The sequence below is a fragment of the Macaca mulatta genome, chromosome 1 (assembly GCF_049350105.2).
Source record: "Macaca mulatta isolate MMU2019108-1 chromosome 1, T2T-MMU8v2.0, whole genome shotgun sequence".
Taxonomy (NCBI): Eukaryota; Metazoa; Chordata; class Mammalia; order Primates; family Cercopithecidae; genus Macaca; species Macaca mulatta.
Genome location: NC_133406.1, coordinates 63,474,617 through 63,496,924, shown reverse-complemented (window position 1 = coordinate 63,496,924; position 22,308 = coordinate 63,474,617). Strand labels below are relative to the sequence as shown.

At 37.9% G+C, this 22,308-nt stretch overlaps 1 protein-coding gene and 1 non-coding gene across 3 annotated transcripts in view; both read left to right on the top strand.

Annotated features, from left to right (window-relative positions):
• The window catches only part of NUCKS1 (nuclear casein kinase and cyclin dependent kinase substrate 1), a 35,672-nt gene extending 14,427 nt beyond the window's left edge, over window positions 1-21,245 (top strand). Inside the window, 6 exon segments of one of the 2 annotated variants that reach the window (NM_001266481.1) lie at window positions 5,809-5,858; window positions 7,600-7,705; window positions 11,391-11,446; window positions 14,788-14,940; window positions 16,067-16,216; window positions 17,255-21,245. In NM_001266481.1, the coding sequence (NP_001253410.1) occupies window positions 5,809-5,858; window positions 7,600-7,705; window positions 11,391-11,446; window positions 14,788-14,940; window positions 16,067-16,216; window positions 17,255-17,454 (715 nt within the window). In that variant the 3' untranslated portion in view covers window positions 17,455-21,245. 2 annotated transcript variants of the gene reach the window in all.
• LOC114675040 (small nucleolar RNA SNORA72) lies at window positions 4,091-4,219 on the top strand. The gene has a single exon (XR_003726129.1). It is a non-coding gene; the product is annotated as a small nucleolar RNA SNORA72 (small nucleolar RNA).
• Window positions 21,246-22,308: the final 1,063 nt, after the last annotated feature.

Here is a 22,308-nt window from a genome sequence, read left to right as displayed (position 1 = left end):
TTTTTGATATTTATATACCTTGCATAAATGTTCTGAAATGTTCTCAACACTCTTGTTATTCCTATAACAGGTATTGTTATTCCTGTTTTACAGATGAGGAGACTAAAGTTCAGTGAGGGGAAGTAACTTGCTTGAGGATATACAACTAGTAAGAGTCAGGACGTAAATTCAAGAATCTGTGTTTTTAACCTCTATGCTATATTGAAATTTAATGCTATCCTCCAGTTCTAGTTATTGATACTCATTTTACATTGAAGAGTTAGTTTAGCTTGACATTTAACTTAATACAATCATGTGTCATATAGCACCAGGGATACATTCTGAGAACTGCATTTTTAGGCGATTTGCATGTATTTCCACAAAACCAAATGGTATAGTCTCCTGCACACCTAGGCTGTATGGTATAGCCTATTGCTCCTAGACTATAAACGTGTATAGCATGTTACTGTACTGAATATTGTAGGTAATTGTAACACAGTGGTAGGTATTTATATATCTAAACATAGAAAAAGTACAGTAAAAATATGGAACAATAATCTTATGAGACCGTTGTCATGTATGCAGTTCACCATAATGTCATGCAGCACATGATTGTATTGAAGAAATTAGAATGTTTCTTTGTTTTCACCTAGAAATAGAACCTCTCATGCCCTGGGACTTATAAAATTCTTAAGTGCTGGATTTCTGTCCTATCCTCTCATTAGGAACAAATTCATCAAAAATGCATTTCAAGCCTAGACAAAGCAAGCCTCTAAATGGTGGAAATAATGTTATTTATATTATTTTGAATAAGCATCTTTAGAAGACAGGACATTGTTTGGGAAATGAAACTTTTTGTTGTTGTTGTTTTTTGTTTTTGAGATGGAGTCTCACTCTATCACCCAGGCTGGAGTGCAGTGGCAGAGTCTTGGCGCACTGTAACCTCTGCCTCCCAGGTTCAAGCGATTCTCGTGCCTCAGCTTCCCAAGTAGCTGGGATTACAGGCGACCGCCACCACACCTGGTTAATTTTTTGTATTTTTAGTAGAGATGGGGTTTCTCCATGTTAGTCAGGCTGGTCTTGAACTCCTGACCTCAGGTGATCCATCCGCCTCGGCCTCCCAAAGTGCTGGGATTACAGGCGTGAGCCACTGAGCCCGGCCTGAACCAAATTATTATGAGTCATTATGAGTCATCATGAATGGCCCTTGTTATCACAGATCTTTTATTTATTTAAGTTATTTTATCTTTTCCCTCTTTAGCATTTATGGATGACTATATTTGTTTCTGACTGATTGTCCTTAATAAGGCAGAATTGCTTCTATATTCAGAATTTGCTTTACACTGATTTTATGGTTTTTGTGATAAATGGCATTGTATGAGATAATTCTGGCTGTTTTCAGATCATTGAAAGTTAAAATATTTTGTATTTCAATGGAAGGGGGATAGTCTTTCAATTTAATTTTGAAATTTAATTTTTTATATAATGTCAATATAGTCTACATGGCATTTCTGTAGTTCTGTTTGTTGAAAAGTAGGATAGAAAAAAAATGTACTAAATAAAAAGTATCCTTTTTAATGTCTTAGGTTTAAAGTAACAAGTTACAGGCCAGGCCTCACAGCTGTAATCCCAGCATTTTGGGAGATTAAGGCGAGATGATTGCTTGAGGCCAGGAGTTTGAGACCAGCCTGGGAAACATAGAAAGGCCCCGTCTCTCCAAAAAAAATTGTTTTTAAATTAGCCAGGCATGGTGGCTGTGTGCCTTTCTGTAGTTCCAGGAGCTGAGGTGGGAGGATCACTTGAGCTCAGGAGTTGGAGGCTACAGTGAGCTATGATTGTGCCACTGCACTCCAGCCTGGGTGACAGAACAAGACCCTGTCTCGATGGATGGATGGATGGATGGATGGATGGATGGATGGATGGATGGATGGATGGAAGATAGGTAGGTAGGTCTGTCTAGATAGATAAGGAGATTAAGTTTTCTGTTGTGAAGGGCAGTTAATTTTTAATGACAGATACTATGAAAAACAGTATTGTGATCATAATGCAGTATGATCATTTGCAATGACCATTTTCTGTATTATATTTTAATATAATGCCAACCGTTATATTTATTAATTTAATATTTATTATTTAATTTATTATTTAAACTTATTTAATTGTGTAGAATATCTTTTAAATTTGTCAAGCAACTTAGGTTATCAGTTCCAACAGAGGAAGAACTAAGTAAGGCCCAGAGGAATTACATGATGTTCTTGACATTCTAGAACCAGAACCCAGGATTCCTAGTACAAAGATTCTGTATTAATACCTTTCTTGAGTGTTTCTAGTGATAGAGTAAGGAAGTAGCCATTGTTAGCAAACAGTTAAAGCTCTTTATGTCAAACCTACACTTAATGTGGATTGCTGAAGCTCAGCTGTACCTCTACTACTCCTTTCACATCAAAGCCCTAAAGTAGCTAACATGTTTTCCCATTTTACAAGTTAAATATTCTCAATTTATTCATTTGTACTTCATATATCATTTACCATTCTGATTGTCCATTCTTATATAGTTTCATAGGATATATCTATTGCTACGTTGTACCCAGAAACTGGGTAATACTGTTAGTTGCCACCCCACAAGCATGAGATAAGCTAGAATTATACCTACAAGTTCAGAACCTGTATGTTAATTATTAGAGGATAAGATGTAAGAGTTCCTCTTCTAGATACCGTCCTTCCCCTGTTTCCATGACCCTCCTTTTTTTTAATCCTAAATAATACAGAAAATGGTCATGTTTGCATTATCATCATCATGCTATTTTTCATGGCATTTGTCATTAAAAATCACTGTTTTGCCAGAACATGGCAGGCATTTCCATATTAGCCCAAAAATATTAGATTTTTTCATAGTCATATTTTTAAGAAAGAAAATATATTTTTATTGTAATAAAATATGCTTAGCAGAAAATTTACCATCTTAACCTTTTTTTTTTTTTTTTTTTTTTTTTTGGAGACAGAGTCTCGCTCTGTTGCCAGACTGGAGTGCAGTGGTGCGATCCCTGCTCACTGCAACCTCTGCCTCCTGGGTTCAAGCAATTCTCCTGCATCATGCTCCCGAGTAGATGGCACTTACAGGCACGCACCACCACACCCAGCTAGTTTTTGTATTTTTAGTAGAGACGGATTTTCACCATGTTGGCCAGGATGGTCTCGATCTTTTGACCTTGTGATCCGCCTACCTTGGCCTCCCAAAGTGCTGGGATTACAGGCACGAGCCACCACGCCTGGCCCATCTTAACCATTTTTAAGTATATAGTTCGGTACTGTTAAGTATTTGACATTGTTGTAAAGAACTCTTAATCTTGCAAAACTGAAACTAAACCCACTAAACAATAGCTCCTCATCCCCACTCTTCTAGCCTCTGGCAACCACCACTCTACTTTGTGTCTCTAGAATTCATCTACTCTAGGTCCCTCATGTATATGGAATTAATGGTCATATTTAAAGTTAGCTTCCCTAATAATACGGTATCTTTGGTAATATAAACTCAGCTTCTTACAATAAAATATATAGTTGGAGTATATTTAATGGTTGTGATTAAACTAAAGAAAAACAGAAGGTGGAACTCCGTAAGAGCCTTGTTTTTTTCTCTTTCTAATGCTGAGTACGTAACTATATCTTCCTCTACATATAAGCCCAAGCCATTTTTTCCATAATTCACCTCCATCCATATCATCTCCACATACTGTACTAGAAGGTGGACCAGTGTTTGCATTCTGACCATCCTGTCTTTGAATTTAAATGATGTCTTAATCTGTACAACCAAGAATATCCCTCTGCTCAGGTTTAAGTATAGGTGGTAGCATATATTTCTCTTAATTTTTTAAATTCACTTGATTGAGTTAGGCCTACAGTAAAAGTACATTTTTTAATCTAAGGCTCTTTTGCCAGGCAGGCTGTTTGGGTACTAACATGGAAGCATATATCTATCTCTCTCTAGAGAAGGAGTATTAAACTTTTAGATTTAGAATGCAAAGTACAAAAATAGAAATGAAGCTTTGTTTGAGATGTTAAAGGTACCTTACTTGCTAGGGAGTACTTAAAATCATTTAGAGTCAAATAGATTGTGCAAATATTCTCACTGTTTTGATTTTATAATAGGACAGGCTAACCATTCACTTTATTAAGATCATGCATATATCCCCAGAACTAGTTATTTCCCTAGGTCTAGTTTTATAAAATGCTGCTGATAAACCAGGTCTGTAAAATTGGAAAAGGAAAAAAAAGTTTAGAAACAAAAGAATAAAGTCAAATACATAGATATACATAAATTTGTGAGGCTTTCATAGTTTTTTAAATAAAGCATCTTTTGACTGGACCAATTAATTTGTTTCCTTCCCCTTCTGTATAAGGCTTAACATTACCATAATTTTTGTGCATTATAATGTAACTGTACTATACCTAAAAATTGCCTTTGCCTTGAAAAGCTTAGTAATAACCTTGTTTATCAAGTATACATATATATGTGTGTAGCAGTAAGAGTAAGATATCATTTACAATGTTAGCTTATAAATATGGTATCTTTGTATATAATGAATATATAGGTACATGGTGATTTGGTTCATTTTGCTGTTTTATGTATATTTGTTTGGAGAGATGGGAGATTGTTTTGTAGAAAAGAATGGTATTTGAGGCCAGGCGCGATGGCTCATGCCTGTAATCCCAGCACTTTGGGAGGCCAACGCGGGCAGATCACGAGATCAGGGGTTCAAGACCAGCCTGGCCAACGTGGTGAAACCCTGTCTCTACTAAAGATACAAAAAATTAGCCGGGCATGGTGGCGGTTACCTGTAATCTCAGCTACTCGGGAGACTGAGACAGGAGAATCACTTGAACTTGGGAGGCAGAGGTTGCCGTGAGCTGAGATCTTGCCATTGCACTCCAGCCTGGGCGACAGGGCAAGACTTCATCTCAAAAAAAAAAAAAAAGAGAAGAAAAGAATGGTATTGGAATTATCACTGAGATGAGCAGTATGAGAATTGTAGCTTGACATACTTGTGGTTTACACTAGGCTTTCTTGTAACAGAAAGTTAAGTATTTTGGCTTGAGAAGTGGGGGCCCTTAAAAAATACTTTTTGGCTGGGTGCAGTGGCTCGTGCCTGTAATCCCAGCACTTTGGGAGCTGAGGCAGGATGACTGCCTGAGCTTAGGAGTTTGAGACCAGCCTGGGCAATGCAGGGAGACCCTGTCTACAAAAAATGAAAAAAATTAGACAGCATGCGTCTGTAGTCCCAGCTACTCAGGAGGCTGAGGCAGGCGGATTACTTGGGCCCAGTAGGTCAAGGCTGTCGTGAGCCATAATTGTGCCACTGCTCTCCAGCCTAGGCGACAGAGTGACACCCTGTCTCAAAAAATTAATTAAATAATTTTCTTTTTCTTTTTTTTGAGACGGAGTTTCACTCTTGTTGCCCAGGCTGGAGTGCAGTGGAGCTATCTCAGCTCACCACAACCTCCACCCCCTGGGTTCAAGCGATTCTCCTGCCTCAGCCTCCCAAGTAGCTGGCATTACAGACATGTGCCACCACGCTTGGCTAATTTTGTGTTTTTAGTAGAGATGAGGTTTCTCTGTGTTGGTCAGGCTCATCTCGAACTCCCGACCTCAGGTGATCCGCCCGCCTTGGCCTCCCAAAGTGCTGGGATTACAGGTGTGAGCCACCATGCCTGGCAATTAAATAGTTTTCAAAGAGCTACTTCAGTTCTGTTTATGAAAGAGAAATGTGTGTTCTGATGTCTTAGAAAAATCTACAGTTTTATGATTTTAATTGGAGTCTCTTCTTTCTACAGAAATAGGAAGGTTGTTGATTACTCACAGTTTCAGGAATCCGATGATGCAGGTAAGTTTTATGGTTTCAACAAATTGTAAGTTGAACCAGTGGAGGTTACCAGCTTATATACTTTTATTATGCTTTTGGAATAAGTTTTACTTTTTTATTTTAGAGTATTTACCAAAACCATGTCATGATCTGTGTCAACCAAAGCAAAAGTTGAACTTACATGGATTTTAACTTTTCCATGGTAAATCATTTATAATAAACATTAAACCATTTTTTTCTTACTTGGTTTTGGAGTCCAAAGTTTAAATGTCCAGTAATTCTGATATAGTGTTCATTACTTAAAATATCTCCTGCTGTCAGCCAGGCGCCATGGCTCACGCCTGTAATCCCAGCACTTTGGGAGGCCAAGGTGGGCGGACCAGTTGAGGTCAGGAGTTCCAGACCATCCTGGCCAACATGGTGAAACCCCATCTCTGCTAAAAATATAGAAATTAGCCGGGAGTGGTGGCATGCGCCTGTAATCCCAGCTACTCTGGAGGCTGAGGCAGGAGAATCCCTTGAACTCAGGAGGCGGAGGTTGCAGTGAGACGAGATGGCACCACTGCACTCAAGCCTGGGCAACAGAGAGACCCTGTCTGAAAAAAAAAAAAAACATTATTCTACAAGCCAGGCACAGTGATTCACACCTATAATCCCAGCACTTTGCAGGGGGAAAAAAAGCTCCTGCTGTTATTACAATAAAACTTGTGCCTTGTATTATGTTTTTACATAATAAAGCAACTAAGATGAGAGTCTGTTTTGTGAAACAGCTTTGATTTGTGAACTAATTCATCACAGAATGAGTGTTGTAGCTAAGTGTTAGTCGTAAGAGGTTTTTTCAGAGTTGTCTCCTTAATCTCACTACTTTCCAGATATGTTTACTATTCTTTTTTCTTTCTTCTTATTCTAACTTTTATTTATAAAGATAATATGTGCCCTTTGGGAAGACTTAGAAAATACTGAAAGATACAAAGAAGAGTAAAAAAAAGTAATGTGTAGCACTAATATTTATTAAATGCTTGCTACATGTCAGGAATTGTTTCAAATGTTTGTATTTCATATTTACTTAGAATAATCCTGTTAATATGTGATATACTGTTATTTTGAGTATTTTATGTTATTAAAAGGTATTTGGAAAATTCCTATCAATGGTTATATAATATCCCATAATGGAATTTATAATGTTTCTGACCACTTAATAATTGCTGATGCTCTGGACTGCTTCCAGCATCTCGCCATCGTGTGTGTGTGAGTGTGAATGGTGCAGTAAACAGTTTTGGAAATAATTTCCTTTTAAGGTAGAGTCATTTTCGTTAGTTTTATAGGGCTTTTGAAATTGGAAATATTTTCTTCAAATGCAAGATTATGTTGTATTTAATACTTTAGTTTAAAAGTAATTTGCTTAGTAATAGTAATTGTGTTTACTTCCTGAAATGTTGGTAATACAACCATATTACGATAATTTTCAAATAAGTGTGAAGGTGTTGAAATCAGAAGGGGAGGGTATAAAATGATAAGAGAGGCTTAGCTAAAAATAGATGAAATATATATCATAAGGACTAGAGGGTAATATGCAAAAATGAAGTTAAGGTGATAGGACTTGGTTTGGAAATAATTTAGTTTTTTAAAACTGAAAGAAACTATTTGGGAAATCCTGCTCCTCTCACCATTTAAACAGCATGAGATAATTGTGTCAGTAAATATAGTGGTGATTTTAACATGCAAAAATCATAGTTAATTAAGTTTGAAAAACACTGTTTAGATGAAGATTATGGAAGAGATTCGGGCCCTCCCACTAAGAAAATTCGATCATCTCCCCGAGAAGCTAAAAATAAGAGGCGATCTGGAAAGAATTCACAGGAAGATAGGTAAGAGGCATTGTTTTTCTGTTCCTGCTTACATTGTCACCGCTCTGAGATGAGAGTAGTCTCTGATCTCTGAATTGTTGGAATCTCATACTTTTGAAAAGTACTTACTGTCCACTTAATATTTTGCATATTTCATATTATCTCAGGCTGTGCTTGAGTATGTAACTTGTTATCTAAGGTTAATATTGACACTTTCATTGTAGTGATAACAAAAAAGAAGTGGTATATCCCATTCAGTCACAAATCACTGGCACAATTATAACTAAAGCTTGTAGAATCTTAAGTTGTATAGCCTGCTGCATTTTGCTGTCTCATAATCAATTCTCCTTTGTTTAAATAATTTAACCATTTTGGAGAGTTTCTTTTCCCTTCATTTTACAAATGAGTTGTGATTTTAACTATAATTTTGCCTCATAAGACCAGGATATTAGGAGGACACAGTGGCTTATGCTTGTAATCCCAGGACTTTGGAAGGCCTAGGTAGCAGGATCGCTTGAGGCCGGGAGTTTGAGACTAGCCTGGGCAATATAAGGAGACCACGTCTCTACACAAAAATATAAAATTTGGCCGGGAATGGTGGCACTTGCCTGTAGTCCCAGCTACTCAGGAGTCCGAGGCAGGAGGATCCTTTGAGCGCAGGAGTTCAAGGCTGCAGTGAGCTATGATTGCACCACTGCACTCCAGCCCAGGTGACAGAGCCAAGACTGTCTCGGCGGGGGGTGGGGGGCGGGGGGAACAGGATATTGTAATTTCTGTCCGCTTAGTAAAGGTATACACACTCTCAAACTCGGTATAATGTAACTTTAAGACCTTCTTGGTGATAATGGTGATTATAGTGATGATGATGGCTACTGTTTATGATTAGTATGTGACAATCTCTATTATGTGTTTTACATACACTATCATTTAATTCTCACAACATCTCTATTTGGGTAAATATTAACTTAGAGGGGTTCTGTGATTTAACCAAAGTTATCCAGCAAATGGACAAACAGGTTTTGAAACCATGTCTGTTGGACTCCAAAGTACATTTTTTAACCATTAGAGCTCTATACCGCTTCCAAATAATACTGTTACAAATGAGCAGTTCAAATAAATGAAATATTTCTCACTAGTTCTCCTAAGAATCTTGGAGCACCAAAATCATTATTAAATTCATATATTTACCTAGTAGTTTTATTTATGTTGACAACCTCTAATACTTTTTTTTGCTGGAGCATTTCAGAAATGTGCTTTTAAGGAAAAATAATACAGAATTATACTGTTTGGAAACAAGCCATCTAGAGCTTCTTGGTGTATGTCTAACATAGTTGTTGTTTGTTTTTAATAGAGATGGGCTCTGGCCATGTTGCCCAGGCTGGTCTCAAACTCCTGGGCTCAAACAATACTCCCATTTCAGCGTCCCAAAGTGCAGGGATTACAAGTGTGAGCCACCATGCCTAGCCTAAAATAGTTTTTTGTTTGTTTTTTGAGACAGTCTCACTCTGTCACCCAGGCTGGAGTGCAATGGTATGTATGGTCTCGGCTCACTGCAACCTCCGCCTCCCGGGTTCAAGTGATTCTCCTGCCTCAGCCTCCCGAGTAGCTGGGATTACAGGCGCCCGCCACCACACCTAGCTACTTTTTGTATTTTTAGTAGAGATGAGGTTTCACAGTGTTGGCCAGGCTGATCTTGAACTCCTGACCTCATGATCCACCCACCTCAGCCTCCCAAAGTGCTGGATTCCAGGCATGAGCCACCTCACCCGGCCAAACAGTTTTATATGGCAGCCCAACTCAGAACTATTTTTCATTATGTTCATTATCTTATTTCTCCTAGGAAAGACCTGCTTTGTGGCATGTTATAATGTCTCATTTACATAATTAACTTCTAGCTTACAGTTTTTCTTGTTGCAGTCATTTGATTTTATTATTCTAAGTGCTGGAAGGATTGAAATAAATATAGGTTTTATTCCTATCTGTATGCCTTGTGTATTTATTCTCAGACCAGCACTCTGTTGATTTTTCTGTTTTCAAAGTTCAGCCTTCACTTAATTTTGCTGTAGTGGTGCTCAAAGATTAATGTAGTCTATAAACTCAATAAAAGAGGTAGAAAAAATAATATAATTCATCATTGTGTTAGAATTATGAATTTGGTGCTTATTTTGCATAAAAAACATTTATACAGAACAGTCACAGATTTCAGAATTATAAAGTGTCTTGGATTCAAGTTGCTTAGTAAAGGAATATGTTTGATCATTCTCTTTGCTTAGGAATCATGGATTCAGTATTTTCTCATTTGAGTGTGGTCTAGAGTATGGGGAATACCAATAATTATAAGACCTGCTATTTGAGAAAGGAAAACTTTGAAGGCAGTTTTTATGTGCGAGTTTTTGGTTTTTGTTCTTCAGAATTTTGCATGGAATCATAAAATTGTAGCACTGAAGAATACTAAATGATTTGCCTAAGCTCATACAACTAACTAATGACAAAGAGATAGACTACTAGGGGCTGGGTATGGTGGCTCACACTTATAATCCCAGCACTTTGGGAGGCCAGGACAGGTGGATCACTTGAGCTCAGGAGTTTGACACCAGCCTGGGCAACATGGTGAAACCCCATCTCTATTTTTAAAAATACGTAAATTAACAGAGAGATAGGATACTAGAATCCAGATTCTGGAGTTAAGACTTATGAAGACATAATGTGTTAGGTTGTGACTAAAAATTGTTTTTAAAAACTTCCCATTGAGCTTTGAAGCTCCTTAACATCTTATTTTACTTTGGAGAGTGATTTTGAGCTCACTTTTATTTTCTCCATGGTACCACCAGGCAGGACTATATGTTGATGTTTCTGATGCAAAGAAATATTGGAAGGAAATATTAATAGGGGATAATTCAATCAATTTATTTTCCATTTTGTTTTAGGTACATTTTTAGGCATATTGTAAGTTAGATAACTGAACTACAATTCCTGTTTCTGGTTGGTTTTTGGTTTTTTTTTTTTTTTTTTGAGATGGAGTCTCGCTCTGTTTCCCAGGCTGGAGTGCAATGATGTGATCTCAGCTCACTGCAACCTCCACCTTCCGAGTTCAAGTGATTCTCCTGCCTCAGCCTCCTGAGTAGCTGAGATTACAACCATGTACCACCACACCCAGCTAATACTTGTATTTTTTAGTAGAGACAGAGTTTCACCATGTTGCCCAGGCTGGTCTTGAACTCCTGGCCTCAAGCGATCTGCCTACCTCAGGCACCCAAACTGCTGAGATTACAGGCATGAGCCACCATGCCCGGACTACAATTCCTTTTAATAATTTTAGATATTTTAGCAGTTTTTCACATGTATATTTAGTGATCTTTTAGTATTTTACTATTTTATACTCTGCCTCTATTCAATAAATATTTTTCTTATTAAATATTCTTGTGAACCAAGCTTTGTCCGTAGGTGAAAAAATTCCAGCCTGTGTTGAGACACCTTCTTTTTTTCCTTTGAGTCTTTGGAAGCAGTAGTTTGTAACGTAGATAAAATTGTGCCTGTTCACCAGCATCCCTGTAAAGTAAGGAAATAAAGTATTCCTTAGCATTTGTTTGAACATTTTATATAGAAGAGGTATTTTTCACTTCTCAAGTCAGAAATCAGAGATCTGTGTTCACTTAAATTTTGAGGTAAGACTTACATGCATTTGCTTTTTTGCCTCCCTTTATAGTGAGGACTCAGAAGACAAAGATGTGAAGACCAAGAAGGATGATTCTCACTCAGCAGGTAGTAAACTATTTTAAATGTAAGAGGTATAATGCTATTTATATATTATTTTATTAGATGTTTTAATAAGCGATTTGTATGCCAGGTACTGTTGCAAATCTGGGATTACAAAGATGTTTCCATCTTCAAAGAGCTCCTAATGATTCTCAGTCCTGGTGGCTTATTACAGTCATCTATGAATCTTTTTAAAAATGCATATTCTGGGTCCTGTCCCAAAATTTCTGATTAAATAGATCTCAGTGGGATGTTGGGGCTTGGTTTTCTTTAAGTATCTACACATTATTATGCATGGTCAATATTAGAAATCATTTACATAAACAAAAGACATCAGACTAAATAGAATAATATATAAATATAAAACTTGGTAAAATAGAGGCGTTAAAAAGGGGGAGTGGTGGACTCTGGGTGGAAAAGCAAATGAAAGTTTCATTCCCACTGTTTCTAGCGGAGACATAGTCTTTTGAAACAGTAGCCATAGAGAAAGCTTTTTTTGTAAAAATTTTAACTTAAAAGAATTAATATGAATTAATGCGGAGTTTCCATGGCCAAATAAAATGTTCAGTCCTGATGATTCTACTTGCTCTTGGTATTTATTTTTAAATTTAATCTTGTAAGAATTGAGATTTTTAATCCATATTACTTCCAGCCATGTTAGTTTTCACTTGCATTCCCTTGCTGTTGTCTCCCTGGATCTCCCTTTAAATGAGACTGCTGTTTAGCTAATACAAAGGGGAGAGACAAAGTTCAGCTAAATTCACTCTGCTTGGCTGTTTTGCTTTCCCGTCTGTTCAAGTATACTATCTGGCTACCTAAGTTGAAAAGAAACTATATTAATCAATTTTGCACTATCTGGTGATCCTGTGATAATATAGTACATGCTTTCACTCATTTGCCTTGTAAATCCTAATTTGAATCTCTTACACTTGCTAGTTTATTGAGTACTTCTGGATAAATAACTCTGTACTAGTATTAAACTAAGCTTCTACCAAGTGGGTTTAGTTTTGGGTCTGCCATGTCAGCTTTATTCTGTTTGTCTCTAGATGAGATTTTTAAAAGTGAAAGAGATGACTTGAACACTGACCATGGCAAGGCTCATAGGACTAGAAGTGTTTTCAGAAGAGTGACCACTTAACCTTGACAGAATAAGGGAGCCTAAAACTTCAGGAGAAGGGCTGTAGGTAGAGACTAATGCAAATATGGTTTACTCCAGAGGCAATAGGCTGGCAGCCTACCCTTTAACCAAATTTATTCACAAACACAACTGTGTGTTAAAAAAGCTTTTTTTAGGCTGAGCATGGTGACTCATGCCTACCATTCCAGCACTTTGGGAGGCCAAGGCGGGTGGATCACCTGGGGTCAAGGGTTCAAGACCTGCCTGGCAAACATGGCAAAACCCTGTCTCTATCAAAAATACAAAAATATGGCTGAGCCCAGTGGCTCATGTCTGTAATCCCAGCACTTTGGGAGGCCAAGGCCGGTAGATCACCTGAGGTCAGGAGTTCAAGACCAGCCTGGCCAACATGGCAAAACTCCTTCTATACTAAAACTTTAAAAAATTAGCCAGGCGTGGTGGCGGGTGCCTGTAATCCCAGTTACTCAGGAGACTGAGGCAGGAGAATCACTTGAACCTGGGAGGCAGAGGTTACAGCGAGCCAAGATCCCCCCATTGCACTCCAGCCTAAGCAAGAAGAGCGAAACTCCATCTTAAAAAACAAACAAACAACAACAACAGCAAGAAATTAGCCAGGCATGGCAGCACGTGCCTGTAGTCCCAGCTACTCAGGAGGCTGAGGCAGGAGAATAGCTTGAACCCAGGAGGCACAGGCTGCAGTGAGCCAAGATTGTGCCACTGCACTCCAATCTGGGTGACAGAGTGAGACTCCAAATTTAAAATATATATATATATTATTTTTAATTAATAGACTCTAAGAATATGTGAAAGTAAATTTTTTATAGGCTTCTCCAAACATCTTTCACTAGTTGATCTAAATATGTATTTTAAAGATTTTCCAGCCGGGCACAGTAGCTCACGCCTGTAATACTAGCTCTTTGGGAGGCCAAGGAGCGTGGATTACCTGAGGTCAGGAGTTTGAGACCAGCCTGACCAACATGGTGAAACCCCGTCTCTACTAAAAATACAAAATCAGCCGGGCATGGTGGCACGCACCTGTAATCCCAGTTACTCAGGAAGCTGAGGCAGGAGAATCGCTTGAACCCGGGAGGTGGAGGTTGCGGTGAGGCAAGATTGCGCCATTGCACTCCAGCCTGGGCAACAAGAGCAAAACTCTGTCTCCAAAAAAAAAAAAAAAAAAAGATTTTCCTCAATCCCCTCTAAATTGAAATGGTCACAAGCCATTCATTATAAAGGATAACAGTTTGACATTATTTTAGGGTTTTCATGTTTTATGTCTTAGAATAAAGATTATTGGAAGACATTCTTCTTTCCCTCTCATACTATGTTAAGATATTTTTCTAACTAGCTTTTAAAAACAGTGAACATAGATTTGAATGTAATTGATAATTTTAGAGCAAAGCAGTGATGTAACTTTAAAGTATAGGAGTTATGTGTTCACGCTTTAATTCAGCTTAGCTACTGCTTAAAATTACATGTCTTTGTTGCTTTATATGTATTAGTGGGTACATAGTCTTGTCCAAGCTCATTCTTTATGAATTTAGGTCCTCCTTTATATATTTTGTAGAATTTTTTTTTAATTTTTATTTTATGTTCTGGGATACATGTGCAGGATGTGCAGGTTTGTTACATAGGTAAATGTGTGCCATGGTGATTTGCTGCACCCATCAACCCATCACCTAGGTATTAAGTCCAGCATGCAGTAGCTATTTTTTAGTGCTCTCCCTCTCCATCCCCCTACCCTGCCCCCTCCCTCGCCACAGGCTCCAGTGTGTGTTGTTCCCCTCCCTGTGTCCATGTGTTCTCATTGTTCAGCTCTCGCTTTTAAGTGAGAACATGCAGTGTTTGGTCTTTTGTGCCTGCATTAGTTTGCTGAGGATGATGGCCTCCAGCTCCATCCATGTCCCTGCAAAGGACATGATCTCCTTCCCTTTTTATGACTGCATAGTATTCCATGGTGTGTATGTACCACATTTTATTTATCCAGTCTATCATTGATGGGCATTTGAGTTGATTCCATCATTTTGCAGAAATGAAGGATAGAATTTGCCCTTTTACAATGAAATAAAGCTGCAGATTATATCCTATATTGGCCACTATGTTGGCTTTTTCAGTCAGTTACATTTTCAGTCAATTATTAATCTTTTGCACTATCTTGTCAAATACAAAATTCTTTAATCATTATGTCATGGTAATTCTGATATTGCAGAGGATAGTGAAGATGAAAAAGAAGATCATAAAAACGTGCGCCAGCAACGGCAGGCGGCGTCTAAAGCAGCTTCTAAACAGAGGGAGATGCTCATGGAAGATGTGGGCAGTGAGGAAGAACAAGAAGAGGAGGATGAGGCACCGTTCCAAGAGAGTATGTGAAGTTGTTTTGTGTACTTTGGTCGTTTGATCATAATTGTAGTTTGTGACCTTGGTTACTTTGGCATTTTCTAGGATGCTAAATGTTACAACCAGTCCCTTAAATTGGATAGATACTCCCTGTTAAAAGAGATGACTGTGTTGGTTCCTGTTAATATTTTAAAGGTTCAGAGATTCTCACGATTGCCCACCATTTGTAATGGTTGCACTCTTTATTTAATGATGTTTGTGTTCAAACACTGAATGAACAGTTGCTTAAGTAACAGTCACATTAGGCACTGTGATAGAGATTTGTATTTTGCCCTGGTGGAGGAGGTTGTAGACCTCTTTTCACAGAAAAAAAAATGTTCATAACAAAAGTTAGGTGTTTCACAGGTTAGTCATATTAGTTCATTTTTTTTTTTTTTTTTTCTTTTGAGACAGTCTCGCTCTGTCGCCCAGGCTGGAGTGCAGTGGTGCTATCTTGGCTCACTGCAAGCTCCGCCTCCCAGGTTCACGCCATTCTCCTGCCTCAGCCTCCCGAGTAGCTGGGACTACAGGTGCCCGCCACCAGCCTGGCTAATTTTTTTGTATTTTTAGTAGAGAGGGGTTTCATTGTGGTCTCAATCTCCTGACCTTGTGATCCGCCCGCCTCGGCCTCCCAATCTCCTCGGCTGGGATTACAGACGTGAGCCACGGCACCCGGCCCAGATTAGTTAATTCTGTGTATTTTTGTTTCGTGTTTGGTTTTCTTGTTTCACTTATTCATAATTGGACCAAAAAGGCCCTGTCGGTTCAGTTTTGTTTCCCTGGTCTCAACCAGTACTACATGGAAATGATGGAACTACCAAAAGTTATTTGATAGTTTCAGTTTTGATTCAGATCAGCTCTTACTCTTCCTGTTTTCAGTCTACTTTTCAAACACATCACTCATGTAACTCTCTCATGTAGGGTGCATGCAAAATCCATTTGACAACTGAGGCTGGTGATGACTCCAGTCAAATTGGTGCTACAGCTCCAAATAGAATCCAAGGGTGTTTGACTCCTATCCCACCCTCTAGTCATTCTTAGTACTCTCTTCCTTTTTCACTTGGAAGGATACGTACATTAAGTTAGACGTTGAAATTCTTCTTTCTTCTCAGAAGATTCCGGCAGCGATGAAGATTTCCTAATGGAAGATGATGATGATAGTGACTATGGCAGTTCAAAAAAGAAAAACAAAAAGATGGTTAAGAAGTCCAAACCTGAAAGAAAAGAAAAGAAAATGCCGAAACCCAGGCTAAAGGCTACAGGTAAGTTCTGGAGAAGTGAAATTAAATGTACTGCTTTAAAAATTTTGAGAAACATTATTTTCAATACAGAAATTCTTCATTAGGATTTGGCATTGACCTGATGTTTAGCAGGAATACAAGAAATCTAAAAGGGTCTTGTATTCTGCAACTGGAAGTATCTCTTATTAATAAAGACACTAGCCTGTTTAAGAGTCTAGTGGGCTTAGCCATGTTCTTCAACTATTGCCAGTACTTGAGCAAGATTTCAGAGAATGATCTATTTGTTTCAGACACAGTGGTAGAAATGCTGTATCATCATAGCTGTTACTGCTCTTTTTTCCTCACTGGTATCACAGTCTCAGCAGCCAGCAAAGACTTAATTGTGAAAATGCACAAACCTAGAGTAATACATTTAAGTTCCATGTTCTGAACTCTGCCCCATCCTCTGTGCTATCAGAATAAAACCACACTTGATGACATGAGTTAATTTTTTTCTGCGCCCTAATGGGTTCTCCTAGTTGGAACTAATTTGTTAACTAAATCAGAAATCAATTTGCTTTTTGTGTAGGTGGTTTTATTCTGTTAGGTAGAACTAGTCATTGTTAAACTTCTGTTTATCACTTCCTACTGTTAGGAATGATGGAACTATCAAATGTTTATTTGATAGCTTTAGTTTCTGAATCAGATTAATTCTTTTCCTTCCCTCTTTTTGACCTGCTTTTTATAAACAACTTTTAGCATAAACAACTGTTAGTTTACCAAGCAATTAAGGATGTTGTGCACGTGCTTCTTCATTACAGGTATTACTGTTAACATCATAGAGTGTTGGTAAAAACTGATGGGAAATACTGCAACATAGTATAGTAACTTATGAACAGTTTAGAAATTGAGATAGATTTACTTAGGGATATATGCGCTCCCTCGTGCCCACCTTGATTTTTAGTAAGTTGCGTATTGTCTTTATAGATTTTATTCTTACAGATTGTTTTATTTTGTAGCTGACTTGTATTAAAGACATTTTTTTCTCTTCCCTTCCCCAAATTATTTTTCTATTTTCAGTGACGCCAAGTCCAGTGAAAGGCAAAGGGAAAGTGGGTCGCCCCACAGCTTCAAAGGCATCAAAGGAAAAGACTCCTTCTCCCAAAGAAGAAGATGAGGAACCAGAAAGCCCGCCAGAAAAGAAAACATCTACAAGCCCCCCACCCGAGAAATCTGGGGATGAAGGGTCTGAAGATGAAGCCCCGTCTGGGGAGGATTAGAAGTGATGATGGTCTGGGGAGAGATTTTATTAAAAAAAAAGAAAAAAAAAAAAAAGAAAAAAGAGGGAGGAAAAAAAAGAACCTACTTAAGATAGAACATGGTTTTGGCTATGGCTTGACTCATGGGCTTTCAGTGCTTTTTTCCATTTGTTGAAAGTAACATTTCTCTCTCTCTTTTTTTTTTTTTTTTAAAAGCAAACCATTGTATGTTTAAGTGTTTAAGTTACCTTTTTGTCTATTGGTCTCTTTGCCAGCCCTCCCCTTTCCCAATGAAAGCCATGTCAAATTAATCACTGGATTGACTGCTTCATCTTTTTGTTTTTAATGAAAGGTATACCACAGTTGTAAAGCAATAAGATTTGAGATGAACATTATTGAAACTTTGCTTTTTGCTAAAAAATAGCAAGTTGAATAGTAATCAAAAAACATAGATTTTAGTTCAAAATGATTGCTCCTTTCTCTACCTAGACTTTTAAAAAATCAGTTGTCATCTAATAGAGTTTATTTGTCTATAGACACAAGTATCAATATCTAAAAAAAATCATGACCTTAAACTTCCACTGATGAGGCAGGTAGGAGATAAAGATGAATTCTGAACTGTTACTAAAAGTACTCATTTTTTTACCTTGTGGGGAGGGTGGGCAGTGGGGTTACCTGACTTTATTTGAGGGTGTGGGCTTTCTTTTTTATTTCATCACTTGTTATCTCAAAGAGACTCGGAGCCAGTGATCCTTTTATCCTGCTACAGTCTTTAGGGAGCTAAATAAATAAATAAATAAGCAAGGGCCTCCAAAACTGAAATCACTCTTGATTTCATATTTCCTTCTCTAAATATATATGTATCCTGTTTTTTGGATAAAATTTTACCAAGAATCAAAAAAAAAAAAAATACTCTAGAATTTAATCGACGAGATCATTCTACACATCACAGTGGATTTCTTTTCAAACTGACAATGGGTTTTAAGCAAATAAAGTTCCAGTTAATGTGACATTCAGTCACAAAGAGTTGAGATTTTTCCTTTATGAGATAGAATTGACATTCTTCTATGCTATAAATGTGCATTCAGGTCCCATTAACCATGTTCTGCTTTTATTTGGGGCTAGAACATTTTCTTTTTCATATCCCGATCTTCCCATTTCTTCATAGAAATGTGATAAGAAGTACATCCTTGTGATCCTGCTGCTTCGTAGGGCACCACTGCACACTCTGCCCTGAGTGCCGACCACCTCTGCTATAGGACACTATTTTCCTGGCCCTATTCTTCACTTATTTCCCATCCTGTCCTTGACTAGGAATATGTTAAATGCTGCTCCCATACAATTCAAGTTAGCTCTTGTCTTTTTAGTTGGTCCAACCCCTGCTTTACTGCTTATGCTGCTTAAAGCAGGAGGGACTAGAGAAACCAGGCATTTTAGCAGGCCTGTGTGCAGTTGATAATAGACTTTTTGCATGCCTTATAAAAGCAGTCAGGAGATAGATCCATAGGTTTGATCCTTCACATCTGATACCAGGCGCTAATGGGAACAAGGTTTAAAGGGTCCTGGTATGCTAATAAATTGAAAAATTAGTGAAATTTAACTTCTGCCTTTTTTTTCCTGCCTTTTAATCTAGATTTGCTTCCTCAATATCCTACTTTGTGGTTTACTAGGAACATGCTTACTCTGATTTTTTTTAAAAAACACACAGTGGCAGAGTCATTTCACTATTGCACTGTGTGTTAAAGAATGAATAAGGAGTTTTCAGTACATGGCCAAAAATACAGGACTTGAACATAAATAGCAGTTGGATCATTCTCTTTCATGATGGTTAAATTCAGAGTTGTGAACTTTGTAATGAGGGTGTTAAAGATTAATCTGTTTGCCTAAATGGGTTTGTTCAGGTATCCATTTTTAACAAAGAGGTTTGTGTTCATATAGTAAAAGACCGATCAGTGTTTCCACCATGCACTTCTATTTTTTAGGAGTTTATAATTTTAAGTCTTACATTCCTAGTAACATGTGGGCTTTTCTTAGGTTATGTTTCGTGAAGATTCGGGGGGAGGGCGCTTTTAAAACTTCAGCCTCAATTGTTTGTGTAACAGTCTGTTTAATATATTAATCTGCACTAACATCTCTGTGATATACGCACATATTTTAGAGGTAATCATGTCTTCTAGGTTACTTGTGTGCATTTGATTGGGCTTCTTGTTTAGAGTCCCTTTTAAAATTAATTCATTAGATTGAAAAATGTACTCTATATTTCTGATAGACTGGACAGAAGGATCTGTGTCCCCAAGTGAGACAGGCTCTGAATAACCTTTGTTTTCTCCACTTTTTATTGATGATTTAAAACACTTTAAAAGTCTTCCCCTCAAATCATGCATGCAAATTGGAGGACAGTGGTGGTGACTCAACTGGATACAGGTGCTCAATAGTCAGGCTTGATAGTGATGTCAGAATGCACTACAAGCTGTAAGCCGATACTGACTGGCCATTGGCACCACCCTTGACTAACCTTCCTCTTTTTCTCTAGTGTGCCTATGGTGAAATGGCAATAGCATTCACTGTCGTATTTTGCAGTGCTCAGGAAGTGGGACGTTAACTTTGAAGGTGCTTGTTTGTATTAGCTCTGCTAGGTTTACCTCTACAACGTAGATTTCGGCAGCTATGCTGACTGACACTACATTCTAGTTCTTAAGATTTTTTTTCCAGATCCCCCCTTCCCCAGCTAGACATACGTAGCATACTTACACCTTATTCAATCTATCTGTAACCTGCTGCTGCTTTTAGTCCTCCTCACCTCAGATCGGAATCAATGGAGTGGGCCCAGAGGATACATTTTAATTCCAGTAATGGTAGGTAGATTTGTCTTGCTTTCTAAAACATCTCCCCGTTTCATATTTCCACTCCATATTGATTCCATAAGGGAAAATTAAAGGGTGTTTCCTCCTGTAGGGAGGTAATGTAATGAGTGTGGACATCTTTTAATCTTGAGGAATAGTAGTTGATTTCCCTTGAAGGAGCTTACATACTGACTGTTTCCACAGTAACCTGTTTGCCCCAGTTCAATCCTCAGTTTAATACTTAATTTGGTACTGGCTCAAATAGCATTTTCTTATAGATAACAAATCAAGAGTGAAATTTGAGGTTATACACCAGTAAAGTTTTTAACACTTGTGAATATGGTCAGCTAGACTAAACTTGATTTTTTTTTTAATGATTTTTTTATCTGTGAACATTCAGATAAGTGGATTTTCAAGTACCGGTTGGGGAAGGGAATCGTGCTTTTCTTTAATTACTTTTACGAGATGCTTTGAGTGTAAGACAAAAGCAGAAATAAATATCAGGAGCAACGGGGAAAGCTTTATAAAAGATCATGGTGGCCATTGTTGCAGCTTTGTAGAATGAGTGCTGGTTTGAACAGATCTTTGCCTGCATCATTGGTAGCTGCACTGAAAAGAAAAAACTTTCACCTTAAGAATTTGAAAGGGAAGAAACCTGGGCTCTGGTCTTCATGGCATTTAGACTGAGATACTTAAACAGAACAGAAGTAATATGCATTTCCTGCCACAGGATAGAGAAAATGTAACAAGCTGGTTGCTCTTGAGGTTAGAAAATTGTCTGTTTCTCTGTGGATGAAGCTGGATTTACTTGAAAATGGAGAGGTGGTTTATTGTTTGAATATTGGGACATCAAGCTATAGCCAAGTTTCAGTTGCAACCAGTTTTCCCTTTGTCTGGGATAAATTCGATACAAATTATTCTTTTTGAATCCTGAATCCGTAAATTATACTTTTTTTTTTTTTTTTTTTTTTCAAATTCACAGAATTCACAGTGGTGCTGACTGTGTAATAACCACTATTGGGAAAAATCCCGTAAACCTGCCTGTTGCCATGCCAATGGAGTGACTGAACTGGTGACATCTGTTTGAGCATGCTTTGTGTGGCTGGTAGAATGCCACCGTTGTGCATACACTTTGTACATCAGGGGTGAAGGGAGGGTTTTCTAGATTACTGGGGGAGGGTGAAATTGGGATTTTTTGTTGTTCCTTTTTTGATGGGGTGTGGGGGTATAGTACTCAGCTTATGCCCTAAAATAACATGTATAAAAACCCCTGAAGTATTGTGTGGGTGTGTGTGTGTGAGTGTGTGTTTGTATACGTCTGGCAATTAAAGCTTTGTCTTCTGGAACTTAGTGAATTCTTTTCTCTTTTTCCTCCAGAAGTATTTGTTACCAGATTTGTAAATAAGAGCTCTACTTAGTTTGTTTACCATGAACATGTTGCAGCAAACCTTATGCATCTAATTCCTACAAGGTTAAAGAAAGACTTAGACTTGCCAGGTTAAGCAACAGCCAGGTTCTCAGTAATTGGTTGCCTTGATTTATCTTTTAGACTTCATTTTGCCAGCTCTAAAACTCCCAGTTGCTTGATTTTAGTCCTTAATCTTTTATGTTCTGAGCAGGAAGGGTAAAAGACAGGAACCTGCTTTACTGTATTAACTAGTCCATGGGCTGAGACCGGGGCATCTCTTTTCTTCATACTGCAATGTTGCTGGATACATGATCAGACACCAGAGGGTTGGGCGTTCTTGCAATACCTTAACAGTGCTGAAATCTGCAGCATGGTACTAAGGAAGTTAAAGTTTGAATGTAACCACTTTATTTAAAGGGTTTTTTTCTTTAATTTAAATGAAATGAGGTTGAAGTGAACATGATTTTGTTGACCATGTTCGTGAATTATAGATGCAACATGCATTGGTAGAATCGTGTGATGGTCTTTTGTGATCCTTAATTTTTACATATCCCAGTCTCTGTATGTATCTGCATAGACAAAGAAAAAACAAACTCCTGCTTTGCTTTTATTGAAGGGTTTCCA